At 44.2% G+C, this 15,000-nt stretch overlaps 1 protein-coding gene across 1 annotated transcript in view; it reads right to left on the bottom strand.

Moving 5' to 3' along the window:
- The window catches only part of LOC122255300 (uncharacterized), a gene marked incomplete in the record, with an annotated part of 999,006 nt that overhangs the window by 921,459 nt on the left and 62,547 nt on the right, over positions 1 to 15,000 (bottom strand). The window contains 1 exon segment of the mRNA XM_086535919.1: positions 7,206 to 7,287. Within this exon segment, the coding sequence (XP_086392045.1) occupies positions 7,206 to 7,287 (82 nt within the window).

Below are 15,000 nucleotides of genomic sequence, written 5' to 3'. Positions count from 1 at the left end.
GAGGAGGAAGAGGAAGAGGAGGAGGAGGAGGAGGAGGAGGAGTAAGGAGAGAGAGGGGAGAGAAGGAGAGGAGGATAGGGACAGAGGTGAGGGGAGGTGGTGGTGGTGGTAAGGAGAAGGGGATGGGGAGGGGTAAAGAGGAGCGGGAGGGGGAAAGGAAGAGAGAGGGGGAGGAGGAGGGAGGGAGGGAGAGGAGGAGGAGTGGGGGGAGGTGGGGAGGGTTTCTCAGAATCGGTGGTACTCAATGTCAAAGCAGCAACAGTCATCGTGCGAGACTTGTCCACGTCGCCAGTGCAGAGGGAATATTTCGAGGTTCCGGTAACGGGTGTGCGTTACATCATCGTCGTCGGGTGAAAGGGTGATGAGGTTGTGGGGGGGAGGGGGCGTAAAAAGGGAGATGAGGTTAGGGTAGTGAGGGAGATGATGACTTGATGTGGTGATGTGTACACCTGCGATGGGCGTAGTGGAGGAAGTGTGATGAGACAATCATATCTCCTCGCCCGCTCATAGCGAGAGCTCGTGACACAGAATAATCCCAAAAAAAGAAAGGGGAGGGGAGGAAGGAGGAGGAAGGAGGAGGAAGGAGGGGGAAGGAGAGGTAGAAAGGGGCGGGGGGTAGGGGTGGGGAAAGGGGAGGTAGAAAGAGGGAGGAGAGGGGAGGGAGTAGGGGAGGTAGAAAGTGGGGGTCGGGGAGGGGGAAGGAGAGGAAGAAAGGGGGGTAGGGGAGGGGGAAGCAGAGGTGGAGAGTGGTAGTGGGGGATGGATACAAAGTCATCGCCCCCAGAGTCCCGAACATGACACAAAAAAAAAAAAAAAAAAATTATGTGTGTGGTCCTCTACCCCCTCCCCTTATCCCCCTCTCACATCCCCCCTTCCCCCTCCCTCTCATACCTCTCTTACACCCTACTCCCCCTCCCCCCTCCCCCTCCCTCTATCAACCTCGATCTTAAACCCGTGTGACAAGCGCTACACGGTGTTGATGCCCACCCGCTTTGCTGACGGCATTTGCCAACGTGTGCCGCGGTGACATCAATGGCTTTGATCATGAAGAAAATGCCAATAACATTTTGGAAACGGTCGACCGACTCACTCTCCCTTGCCCTCCCCCTCCCCCGTCTCCGTCTCCCTCTCCCCCTCCCTCCCACTCCCCCCTAAAATTGTTTTCCTCCAGCCGTGAAGGAGGCGTCGAGGAATCCATAATAGCTGTGATTATTTGTCAATACACGTGACTTATAGACTGGCCACAAACACCCAAATAAAGCTCTTGCGCGTACGGCATTCTGAATGACTCAAAATCACTAAACTGGCCACAAATTGGGGGAGAACCTGTGTCCCTGCCAGGTGTGTGACGTCATGTTTGCGTCACGCGAGCGGCCACGCCCACACGGATGACGTCACGCTCACGTGCGCAGCGCCGGGAAGGGTGACATGAACGAGAGCGGTGCAGTATGCCAAACGCTTCCACGGATGCCATCCTACCTGTCACTGCTCTTGTCGAACTACTCGAAGGTTCCTTTTCGGGGGCGAGTTTGCGCCGATGTCACGAGGGAGAAAAAAAGGCTCGATGGTCTAAATTGATCGCCGATTTTAAAAGAAATCTCGCCGTCCAACACCACTGCGTGCAGCATTTACAGTTGCGCATTAGGAACGGATGTTGCACAAAAATCCACGTGTTTCTGTTTTTATTCCACAATACATCGTCCGTAGCCCCGACTTCCACGGCCTTTACACGAACGACCTTAGACGATTATTTATCATTATCGTCACTTAATCCCTCTCCCGATTCCCGATACGATCGCGCTGCGGGTGGAGGTCGGGCGCAATCTACACTCAATCTCAATCATAAATAAATCCATAAATCTACCGGCCGAGTCATTAAACTCGCGCGGAGAAAAGAGAGACAGAGAGAGGGGGAAAAAAACGGCACTAATCTCTTTCCCTCTTGACATGCCCATAATTCTTTCGTCACCCCTTAGCCTTGAGACTCTATATAAAAAAAATATATATATATGTATGTATATAAAAAGAAAAGAGAAAAAAGTACTCCTTCAGGGCTTCAACGACACAGACGTTTGAGAGTAGTACTTGAGTCAGTGCTCCCTCCCCCACTCCCTCTCCCTTCCCTCTCCCTCCCTTCCCTCTTCCTCTCTGCCTCTCTCTCTCTCTCTCTCCCCCTCTCTATGTTTACTTCATGCTGCTGTAACATAAAAGCTCCCTCTCGTGCTGCGGAAGAGGCGCTGTTCTCGATGCCAGAGGCCTTGTTCTCTCTTGTTCTCCGACGCTGTTCTGACTCGCTCTTGCACGCTGTTTCTCCGAGTGTTTCTCCGCGCTGTTCCGCCATATTCATCACCGCTGCTCTGACTTGTTCTTGGGCGCTGTTCCGATATGTTCTCCTGTGCTGTTATGACTAGACAACCTGCGCTGTTCCGGCTGTTCCGATATGTTCTCCTGTGCTGTACCGACAGGTCCCCCGGCGCTGTTCCTAATGATTCCTCTAAGGCGGTTCTCACTGGTTCCAAATACGCTGTACCGACACCGACATGCTCCCCAGCGCTGTTCCGATTCGTTTCCCCGGCGCTGTTTACGCTGTTCCCTAGCGCTGCTGTCCCGCCTCGTGCCTCTCGATGTTCCCGCCGCTCAAGGTGGCGGCGAGAGAGGATACGACGATCGCTCGACTCATTACGTCTTATTTTTTTTCCATTCATTATTCCCTTCGTCTTTTTTCCTTTATTCCATTTCTATCTTCGTTTTCTTTTTCCTTTTTTTATACAGTTCTGACTTGATTCATCACTCACGATCGCTTCCCATATCTTTCCTAGTTTTTTTTTTTCCCCCGCGAATATCGGCGGCGCTTTTGCAATACTAGCGAGGGATGCCATATCAGTGATGGGTTGCCCGGGGGACTGGCTCGGGGGAGGGGGGAGGGGGGAGGGGGAGGGGGAGAGGAGAGGAAGAGTAAGGGGATGGTTGAAGAGGAGGGGAAGAGAGGGAGGGAGGGGGGGGGGGGAGGAAGAGGAAGGGGAGGGGAAGGGAGGGGAGTAGCTAGAAGGGAGGGAAGAAGTAAGGGGAAGGGAAGGTAGTAGCTAGAAGGGAGGGAGGAGGAGGGAGGGAGGAGGGAGGAAGAGAGAGGACAGAGGAAGAGTAAAGGGAGGGGGAGGGAGGGAGGGGGAGAGAGGAGAGGAAGAGTAAGGGGATAAGGGGAGGGGAAGGGAGGGTAGTAGCTAGAAGGGGAGGGAGGAGGGAGAGAGGGAGGAAGGGAGGAAGGGGGGAGCTAACGTTTACCGGAGTCATTCTGGAGTATTGAATAACCCAGGGAGCATAGATGTTTCTAGATTTATATTGCAAATCGTAGAGCATGACGGCCGGGTCGATGGCTTTCCGCCAAACTGACCCAATGTTGGATAATGACTGACTGTGTGTGGCAGTGGGTGGGTCTCTCTCTCTCTCTCTCTCTCTCTCTCTCTCTCTCTCTCTCTCTCTCTCTCTCTCTCTCTCTCTCTCTCTCTCTCTCTCTCTCTCTCTCTCTTTCTTCCTCCCTCTTCCTTCCTTCCTCCCTCTCTCTCTCTCTCTCTCTCTCTCTCTCTCTCTCTCTCTCTCTCTCTCTCTCTCTCTCTCTCTCTCTCTCTCTCTCTCTCTCTCTCTCTCCCTGTATCCCTCTTTCCATCCGTCCTTCTATCGTTCTATCTATCCCTTTCCCTCTCTCTTTCTCTTTCTATCTCGCTCTCCCTCTCCCTCTCCCTCTCCCTCTCCCTCTCTCTCTCTCTCCCTGTATCCCTCTTTCCATCCGTCCTTCTATTGCTATCTCTATCCCTCTCCCTCTCTCTCCCTCTCTCTCCCTCCCCTCCCTCCTCTCCCCCTCCCTCCCTCTCCCTCTCCCCTCCCTTCCCTCTCCCTTTCCCTCTCCCCCTCCCCTCCCTCTCTCTCTCCCCCCTCCCCTCCCCCTCCTTCCCCTCCCTCCCTCCCTCCCTCCCTCACCCTGTATGGAATGCCTTACAGCCGCGCTCTCGTATGCAATTCGTTATCGATAACGGCCGTAAATAAAGAATTCACCCGCCCTATTTTCGTCCCAAATAATGGCATATCAATGGAATAAAACCAATCACGCCCACGGAACGACGACGGAACGGCAACAAACGGAACGGCAACGGAACGGCAAACGGAACGACAACAAACGGAACAACGGAACGACAAACGGAATGAAAAACGGAACGGCAATAAAAGGAACGACAAACGGAACGACAAACGGAATGAAAAACGGAACGGTAACGAATTACGATTACGAATTACGATTCATCTCCGATTGCGCCGTCTACGTCTACGAACACAAGGTCAAAAGGCTAACGTCGCTTACGCTAAACTAACTAAAATAAATAGATAAAGATAGACAGGCAGATGGATATGGAAATAGATAGATCGATAGATAGATAGGTAGATAGGTAGGTAAGTAGATAGAGAGGTAGATAGATGGATAGGTAGGTAGATAGATAGATAAATAGGTAGATAGATAGATAAATATGCAGAAAAATAGATAGATACAGAGGTATAGATAGATAGACAGATAAACAAATAGATAGATAGATACACAGATAGATATGTAGCAAGCTAGATAGATAGATAGATAGATAGATAGATGGGATGATAAGTAGGTAGATAAACCGATAGACAGAGAGAGAAAAAAGAAATAGAGAGAAATGATACTAATGATACGCCCCGTTTTTTTCCCCCCGTGATCTGTGCATGTGCATCATGAAAACCGCCTACGCCCTCATTAGAATTTTAACGACTGGGTGCGCATTAAATACGAGCTATGATGCTTCCGCGATCGAGGAAGCATCAGTGCTAAAGCTTTGATATTTACAATTAAATGCTCAAATACCGGATTTTTTTTTTTAAGTCTTTATTTTCAAAGTTTGGTGAAGAGTCGTTCTCGGGATGTCTTTGTTAATATGTTTATCTTATTATTGCAAGAGCGAACGTATGCAGACTCTAGCCGCCACATTGCACGAGATATAAAATTCCCTTCAGGATAATTCAGTCCCGTAACATCAGTCCATTAATCCAAAAAATATATATATAAACGAATTCCCTAAAGCGACTCCCACAACCCCCTCACTCCCCTCCTCCCCCTCTCACTCCCCCCTGTCCCTACCCCCTTACCCCCCCTCCCCCTAACTTCGAAACTAATCACCAAATTTCCGAGTTATCCCTCTATATTCATCATGGTGCATATTTTTTCCCCCGTTTTCTATAAAGAGCGACGATGTTTCCCCTTGTCTGAACCGGAAGTAAACACTATAAATATATATCCATAAATATATCGGCGTGACATACCTCGCAAAAGGTCCCTCAGCAAAGACAATATAATATCCAGGTGCTTTTGGATTACAGTTGATATCAAATACAACTGATATAAAATTAACAAACAACGTTATTTATATTAGAGGAAGGATCAATGACCTTGATCTCATTATAAACAGTAGTTCCGTTGTATTTCAACCACATACTTAAAAGTGTGTTACTGTAAGTGGTAGAATTACCGTTGTTATATCTTAACCGCGTATTCAATATACCACGATAGTATATTGTATTGCCGTAGATATTAATATAAGCCTTGCTTTATGATTTATTTGATTCACTGACAGTCGGGAGAGAGAGAGTGAAAGTGTCAACTAACTACGATAACACTAACGGCCTTATGATTCACGGCCTATATAAAGCAGGTTTCCAAAATGTGAAAGATAACATTAATCTATCGCGTAGTCAAACAGTAATCCCCCCCACCCCCCTTCCCCCTCCCTCCCCCCCATGAAACCCTCTTAAAATGTGAAGTTAATAATGAGGTCATCACGGGAGCCTTAATTTGACCATTCATCACCTTGCACATGCGACCCCCTCCCCCCCTCCCCCCACCCCCCACCAGGTACCCATCTCCTGAGTTGACGGCAGCGAGATGCTAATAAGGACCCCCCCTTCCCCCCTTCCCTCCCCTCCCCCCAACACATACCTCTTCTACGTCTAAATGTCACCATCATTTTGGGCTTCATCGGAATTATTATTATTATTATCATTATCTTATGATCAATATTATATTTATCTTTATAATTATTATGTGTTATCATTATCATTTGCATCCCCGTTGTTATCGTGAATATCATTAGCATTATAAGCATATGAATATGTGTGTATGTATTCATATATTTACATACATATATGTATATATGTGTATATATATATTCATACTCATTTATATTTAAAGAGAATTATGAACAGTTGATAACGACATTGAGAATAAAGCAAACTATTATGAATATAATAACAAAGATGATAGTAATAATACTATTAATAATAATAATAGTAATGATAATAACAATAATAGTGATAACAACAATAACTATATAATCCATAGCAATAATAAAAAATATCCTATATATCATAATAATAACAATAATAATAATCATATAAATCATAATAATAACAATGAAACTAACAATAATAGCAATAATAATAAAAATAGCAATAATAATAATTAAAAATAATAATAATAATAACAACAACAATCATAATAATGACTCAATATCAAGTCAATATCAACATCAATAACAAAATAAACAAAAATAGTCATGGAATAATACCACACAATATTAATACTAGCAACACTAATGCCACCAGGAAGAACAACAAAACAAATGAAGAACACCAAGAACAAGAATAAAAAGAATAATCAAAGGATAATTGAAGAACGAAAAAGGGAAGAGAGATAAACGGGGTGGATAAAGAGGAAAATGATGATGAAAAAAAAAAAATTGAAGTAAAAAGGATTATTTAAAAAAGACGAAGTGACATGGAGGAAAATTGGGGGAAAAAAATAGGAGAGAAAGAGAGAGAGAGAGAGAGAGAGAGAGAGAGAGAGAGAGAGAGAGAGAGAGAGAGAGAGAGAGAGAGAGAGAGAGAGAGAGAGAGAAACTGAGAAAGAAAAAAAATGAGAAAGTAAGAAAGAGAGAATGAGAAAGAGAGAAAAAAATGAGAAAGTGAGACACACGATAAAAAAAACACCTAACACCAATAAAAAAAAAAAAAAATAAATAAAATAAATAAATAAATAAACAAAAAATAAAAAAATCAATAAATCAATAAAAAAAAAAGAAAAAACAAATCCAAAGAAGAACCCAAAACACAACCAGACAAAAATCCATCGTTCTCCTTACCTGGATCGGCGCGTGGTGGGGTCCTTCATCACCATAACTTCATTAATATCTCCAAACTTGCTAAAATACTCCCTCAGGCCCTCTGCAATGGAACAAGAGAGGGAGAGTGTGATTAGAAGAAGGCATTGGTCATCAAGTCATCAGAAATCAATATACATAAATACATACATACATACATCCATATTTTTTTGTTTCTATATATATATGGATATATGTAAAGAAAATATATTATATATAAATTTAAAACAAAATATATATATATATATATATATATATATATATATATATATATATATATATATATATATATATACATATAGGTGTGTATGTTTGTGTATTATACATATAAATAAATAAATAAATAAATAATAATATATATATATATATAATATATTATATATATATATATATATATATATATATATATATATATACACACACACACATATATATATATGTATGCATGAATAAAAATATCTATATAAAATCAATACATATAATCATGTAAAAAAATATATAAATCTATATTTAAAAAGGTCTTCAAGTACGGTGAGGTTTGGTCTCCAGAGTAAGGTTAACCTACTTTAAGCGCGGGGAGCGAAATATAGACGAGGGGAAGGAGGAAGAGGGGAAGGAGGAAGAGGGGAAGGAGGTAGGAAGAGGAGAGGGAGGGTGAAGAGGGGAGAGGAGAAAGAAAGAGGTGAAGGAGGATGGGTAAAGGGAGTGGAGAGGGGAGAAAGAAGGAAGGGAAGAGGGGGAGGAGGGGAAGAGGAGGAGAGAAGAGAGGGGACGGACGAAGGGAATGAGGAAGGAAGGGGAAAAGGGGGAAGAAGTAAAGTCGAGGAAGAGAAAGAGGAAAAAGGAAAGTAGAGGAGGAGGAGGAGGAAGAAAGGGGAAAAAGAGAAGGCGAGGAGGATGAAGAGGAAAGAGTAAGAGGACAAATAGAAGAGAGGAAGAGGAAGAGGACGAATAGAAGAGAGAGAGAGAAAAAAAAAGGAAGTGAGGTGTAAGGGAGAGGGGAAAAAAGGGGGATAGGGAAGAGGGGCTAAAGAGGGGATATACTTAAACCGGAGAGCCAACCACAAATAAACATATCAGATCTGGTGACATGACAAGGGTTATCATAGCACCATGGAAATAAATCACTGTTATCATAAGTGGACGCATAATCAAAACAACCCCATGACAGGACAAGAGGTATTCACTGGCCCATGACACGAATAAAAAAGGAAAATATATATACACGCCAATCACGTCCTTTGCTTAACCTAAGTATGGGGTTTATCAATAATAATAATGATGATGATCATAATGATAATAATAATTATAATAATAATAATTATTATTATTACTATTATTATCATAATAATATTAATGATATCAATAATGATATCAACAACAATAATAATAATCATTATTATTACTATCATTATAATGATAATTCTAATTATAATAACAATAACAACAATATCAATAAAACTACACGAATATCACGCATCTTGCACACACACACACACACACACACACAAACACACACACACACTCTCTTCCTCCCTCCCTCTCTCCCCCTCCCTCCCTCCCTCCCTCTCTCTCTCTCTCGGAGCATAACAATGCCAAAATTCAAGCAGATCTCTTCCGGTTGAAATTCCCATTGCGCCGCTGCGATGCAATGGCCCTTAATAGCCCGGGAGTTTTCGTAAACGGACCTCGGCTACGAATACAGACGGTGTGGGGGGGGGGGGAGGGGAGAGGGTAGAGGGGTTGAGAGGGAAGAGGGGAGAGGAGAGAGGAGAGAGGAGAGGGGGGAGAGGGGAGAGGGGAGAGAGGGGGAGAGGAGAGAGGAGAGAAGGGGAGAGGGGAGAGGGAGAGAGGGGAGAGGAGAGAGAGAGAGAGGGAGAGAGGGAGATGGGAGAGGGGAGAGGGTGAGAAGGGGGAGAGAGGAGAGAGAGGGGAGAGGAGAGAGGGGAGAGAGGGAGAGAGAGGAGAGGGAGAGGGGGAGGGTATCGGGTACTGTTAGGGTTCCGTTACGATTCCCCGGATGATGATAAATTTCCACTATAAAACGGCCCAGGGCATAAAATATGAATGCGTTGGGAAATCATAAATCAGAAAATAGGTTTGGCCGAAGAAATAATAAGTAAATATTACTTCCATGATTGACCATGCATAATGTAGCTCTATTTCTCCTTTATCCTATTCAATATTCGGATATTTCAATAAGAGTCCGTTTCTCTTAATCGAATATTTTATATTAATGCCTTATGGCAGACGGGCGAAATCATTCGCAAGAATATACTGCACATTTGAGAGAGAAAAAAAAGAGTAAAAAAGTTTAGCCATTCTAAAACTTCGACCGAAAACGAATATCCATCAATAGCTAACGCAGAAAATTCGACTAAATAAATAATAAACTCGATAATGCTCTACTAACATGAAAAAAGAAACCTCTAAGTGCTTTGATATATAAAACGCGTACTAAACAACACTGTTCACGCCACGACACAAGTATACAGACAAATAATCACTTTATGAAATACACATGACTATCAAATTCCAACGATATATTTTTTTCTTTCGTCATCACGATTTTCATAATTCATATCCGATTTGATTGATTTGATTTTGAGAAGCAAATAAATACTTAAACTAAAGCGACCACTTTATGGCGGGAAAAAACAAAACAAAAATGGCGGTTCGGAGTGTTTGGAAACGAACTTCAAATCATAGGAAAAGAAAAAAAAGAAACGCAAAGAAGAAAAAAAGCGTGCATGCATCCGGCTTGACAGAGAAAAATGACAGTCAAGACAGCCAAAAGGGCACCACATGTTCTACCCGACATGAGATTCACTTAAAATACATGAGAACAATAACAAACCATGACAATCCCGCACTCACACACATCAAATACTCCAACATCGACAACCTTTTAATAAGTGATACGCTGTAACCTACTCATACTTGCATACTGAGTATTTATAGCGCCGGTAATCTTTGGCTTGGGAACTTGAATAAAGTATGCCTCACCTTTTAGAGGTCATGAAACAACCAAAAGGATATTGATTAGCGAATTACTAAAAGGCCTATCGAAAAGTTTTTTTTGACAGCCATCGATCGCTCGACTGCGAGATATTTCTGAAGAAAAATCGTACTTGTATCGTCAGTTTTGTTTACGGCAGCGAACATCAGGATATTTTTTTTTCTTCTTCTTCTTCTTCTTCTTGTCAACTATATGATGATATGACAGAATCTCATAAAAAGACATGAAAAAGAAGAAAGAAGAATGAAGGAGGGGGGAGGGTGGGGGTGGGGGGTAACGCCAACACTTTTTTTTTTTTTTTTTACATTTCGGGAACTCGTGAATTAATTATTTTCTAACATTTGCAAAAGCAGTAGAGCATATTTTATTAAATGTTGGATACTTCTTTCCATGAGGAGTTATGAGTACCTCTTGTAAGCGAATGTAAATACTAGAAGCGAGAAAGAGAGAGAGAGAGAGAGAGAGAGAGAGAGAGAGAGAGAGAGAGAGAGAGAGAGAGAGAGAGAGAGAGAGAGAGAGAGAGAGAGAGAGAGAGAGAGAGAGAGAGAGGAGAGAGAGGAGGGGGAGAGAGAGAGGAGAGAGGAGAGAGGAAGGAGAGAGAGAGGAGAAGAGAGAGAAGAGAGAAGAGAAGAGAAGAGAGAGAGAGAGAGAGAGAGAGAGAGAGAGAGAGAGAGAGAGAGAGAGAGAGAGAGAGAGGAAAAAAAAAAGAAGTTATTATGAAGCTTCGCGAGAGAGAGAGACGTAATGAAAGGTAAATCTAAAAAATAAAACCATGAAAAAACAGATTAAACGTCAGACACAAAGCAAAGAACGCTGACCAGAGAGAAAAAGAGAATAAGAAAACCAAAGAGAGAGAGAGAGAGAGAGCGTAAAATTTGACAAAACGATAATAGCAAAGGAATGTGCTGCTCTCTCTCTCTCTCTCTCTCTCTCTCTCTCTCTCTCTCTCTCTCTCTCTCTCTCTCTCTCTCTCTCTCTCTCACACACACACACACACACCCATCCACATCCACCCATCCACCCCTACCCCCAACCCACCTCCACCCCAGCCCCCAACCACACAAAAAGAACACCGAGGAGAGAACACCGTCCCAGGTTGAACAGAACGTGAACATGTGCTCGGCAGTGAGACCGTGTGTTTATTTCCCTAGGCGGAGAGCCAGCGCCATCCTCACTAGGAGGTAGAGGGGCGGTGTTCAAGAGGGTGGGCGGGAGGGGTAGTGGAGGGTGGAGGGCGGAGGAGGGGGGAAGAAGGGCTACATACCCCCCTCCACCCCCTCCACGAACCCCTTCCTCTCCCTCCCTCCCTCTCTCCCTCCCTCATCCCTCTTTAAATGAGTTAAGAGGAAGGGAAGAGCGGGAGACACGTGATTTTAACATAAAAGGGAGAAGAAAAAAAGAGAGACTAAAACGTTAAGAGGAGGAAGAGAGGATAAAGAACCGAAGGAAGAAGAAGAAGAGGAGGAGGAGGTAGGAGGAGAAGAAGAGAACGAGGACGAGTAGGAGAGGGGAGGGGGGGAGGAGGAAGAGAGGATAAAGAACCGGAGGAAGAAGAAGAAGAAGAGGAGGAGGAGGAGGTAGGAGAAGAAGAGGAGGAGGAGGTAGGAGAAGAAGAAGAGGACGAGGAGGAGGAGGAGGATGGGATGGGGGAAGGAGGAAGAGAGGATAAAGAACCGGAGGAAGAAGCAGAAGAAGAAGAAGAAGAAGAAGAAGAAGAGGAGGAGGTAGGAGGAGAAGAAGAGGACGAGGAGGAGGGAGAGAAGGGGGAAGGAGGAAGAGAGGATAAAGAACCGGAGGAAGAAGAAGAAGAGGAGGAGGAGGTAGGAGAAGAAGAAGAGGACGAGAAGCAGGAGGGGAGAGGGGAGGAAGGAGGAAGAGAGGATAAAGAACCGGAGGAAGAAGAAGAAGAAGAGGAGGAGGAGGTAGGAGAAGAAGAAGAAGAGGAGGAGGTAGGAGAAGAAGAGGACGAGGAGGAGGAGAGGGGAGGGGGAGGAAGGAGGAAGAGAGTTCATTAGGAGGAAGGGAACGAGAGGCAGTTGATGGGAATAAACGAAGGCGAGATGGGGCGAGGAGAGAAATTGTCTCGGACTGGACGGCAGAAGAGGCGCTCGTGTGCGTCTGGAGGGAACGAAGAGTCGGCAGGGGAAAGAAGAGAAGGAGGGAGAGAAAGAGGAAAAGAAAGAGAAGGAGAAGAAGAAGAAGAAGAAGAGAGAGAGGGATGGAAATACAAACGCAAAGAGGAAAAGAAAGAGGAGGAGGAGAAGAGAGAGATGGAAGTACAAACACAAAGAGGAAAAGAAAGAGGAGAAGATGATGAAGAAGAGAGAGACAGATGGAAATACAAACATAAAAGAGGAAAAGAAACAGGAGGAGGAGAAGAAGAGAGAGATGGAAACCGAGACAGGAAACAATGTTCTTAAAAGCGAGAACACAAGAAAAGGAGGAGAAAGTGTAAGAAGAATAGGAGAAGAAAAACAAAACAAGGAAGAAGAAGAAGAAGAAAGAGGAAGAGGAAGACGAAGACGAAGACGAAGAGGAAGACGAAGAGAGGAAGACGAAGAGAGGGAAGGAGAGAGGGGGGGAGGGGGGAGGGTGTTCCGAGCACGTCTGGCCTAGTATTAACTGTCACCACCAACACTCTGAGGATCGTAACCCATGATCCATGATTGAAGATCCCATCTGCCTCTCGCACTGGGGTCCCTGGTGCAGCTTCCAGTCCCCCGTTCTCTCATCTTGAAGGAGTGGGAGGGGAGGAGGAGGAAGGGGGAGGAAGGAGGAGGGGGAGGAAGGAGGAGGGGAGGGGGAGAGGGAGGGAGGGGGAGGAGGAGGAGGAGGAGGAGGAAGAGATACCGGACCGGAGGGCGAGACGAAATCGGTGTCGAAAAGAGATGATGGAAGGAGATATGAAGGAGGGAGGAGGGAGGGGGGGAAAGGAGGAGGGAGGAGGGAGGGGGAGTTTGAGGTTGAGGAGGTGGAGGGAAAGGAGGATGAGTATGAAATGGGAGTGGAGAAGAGAAGAAGAAGAGGAGGAGGAGGAGGAGGAAGGAGAGGAGGAGGAGGAGGAGGAGGAGAGAGGTGCAGGAAGGAGGACACAGGGAGGTTTCCCAGAAAGAGTAAAACAGATGATTCATTAATTTCTCTGTCGCTCTCTCCCCCTCCTCTCTCCCCCCCTCTCTCTCTCTCTCTCTCTCTCTCTCTCCCAACCCGGCTCTTTCACCCATCTCCACCTCCCCCCACCCCCCGCCTTTCATTTTCAAAAATTATGAAATTCTATTAACCCATGAAATTTATGATTGAGAAGACTGCAGTGTAAGCAGGAAGGGAAATATATATATATAAAAAAAAAATCCACCAAATGGAGCATCTCAGGAATTTTACCCTTAAAAATTTAGTGTCAGCAACCCTCCTTTCCCCCTCCCCTCCTCACACCCCTTACCCCTTACCCTCTTCCTCTTCCTCCCCCTTACCCTCTATCTCCCCTTCATCTCCCTTCCCCCTTCCCCCTCACTCTCTTTCTCTTCCTCACCCTTACCCATCCCCCTTTCATCTCCCTTCCTCCCCCTTCTCCACCCATTCATCCCCCTTCCTCTTCCTCCCCCTCATCTCCCATCACATTCTAGAAGTTGGTTTACAAGCGTCTCAATTTCTACACGTTCTGTCGCCGCCGGAACGAGTACAAGAATCTCCAATCGTGAATAAGGGCGAGTTTGCGGTGTCAGGGCCTTGGATTAGGTAACGGAGGAGAATCAGATGAATCATCGATTCGTAGAATGATTCTAGTGTTTTGATTTATGCATGTGCGCGTAGGTGTTTGTTTGTTTGTGTTTGTTTGTGTGTGTGTGTGTGTGTGTGTGTGTGTGTTTGTTTGTGTGTGTGTTTGTGTTTTTGTGTGTGTATAAGTAAAATAATACATACATGCATACATATATAAATACACAAACACACACAGACACACATTAACCTCAAACCAACAACACGAACTGGAACAATAAAGGCAAATTAAAGAAAGAAAAAAAAAGTTTAACACTCACGAGCGCGCTAAAAGAACCACTATACAGTTTCCCGACAGTTAGCGCTATTTTACAGTGACAAATGTTGAAAAAAAAGGGAGCTAAGAAGGAGAATGAATAATTCCCATAAAGACAAGCTGTGTTATTCAACGTCTTCGGAACTTTTCATCTTCGTCAGGAACATTCATCAGGAATCGCTCTTTCGGTGGCCTGTGGCATCTCGGAGGGGGAGGGGGGAGGGGGAGGGCGTCCAGATAGCATCCAAGAATGTTCTATGCCATCGAAAATGTTTAAACTGATATTCTTGAATTGATTGAACTTAGATCCGCCAGCGAGATGAAGTTATTGTCCTGACGTTGAATTTAGGGTAGTAGTTTATTTTGGAAGTTTGTTTTTAACTTCCTTACGGGTCACGTATGGACGGCGGAGTCAGTTACACCATTCAAACGTCTTTACTCGAGTCTGATCTATTTATATATCTAATACCGTCCTTCGGAATTTCGAATTCATTTTCCTTCGAGGATTTTTAGGAAATTGATTCTACAAATATCTTTCGTCTTTATATATATATAAATATGTGTGTGTTTGTGTGTGTGTGTGTGTACATATATATATATATATATATACATATACATATATATATACATATATATATACATATATATATATATATATATATATATATATATATATACATATATAAGAATTTTATCTACCTCTTACATACTGAACCAAATCTTTTTCTCAA

The sequence above is a fragment of the Penaeus japonicus genome, unplaced genomic scaffold, assembly GCF_977035675.1.
Source record: "Penaeus japonicus unplaced genomic scaffold, GWHDUDI00000001_assembly GWHDUDI00000004, whole genome shotgun sequence".
Lineage (NCBI taxonomy): Eukaryota > Metazoa > Arthropoda > Malacostraca > Decapoda > Penaeidae > Penaeus > Penaeus japonicus.
This window is presented reverse-complemented; position numbering and strand designations above follow the sequence as displayed.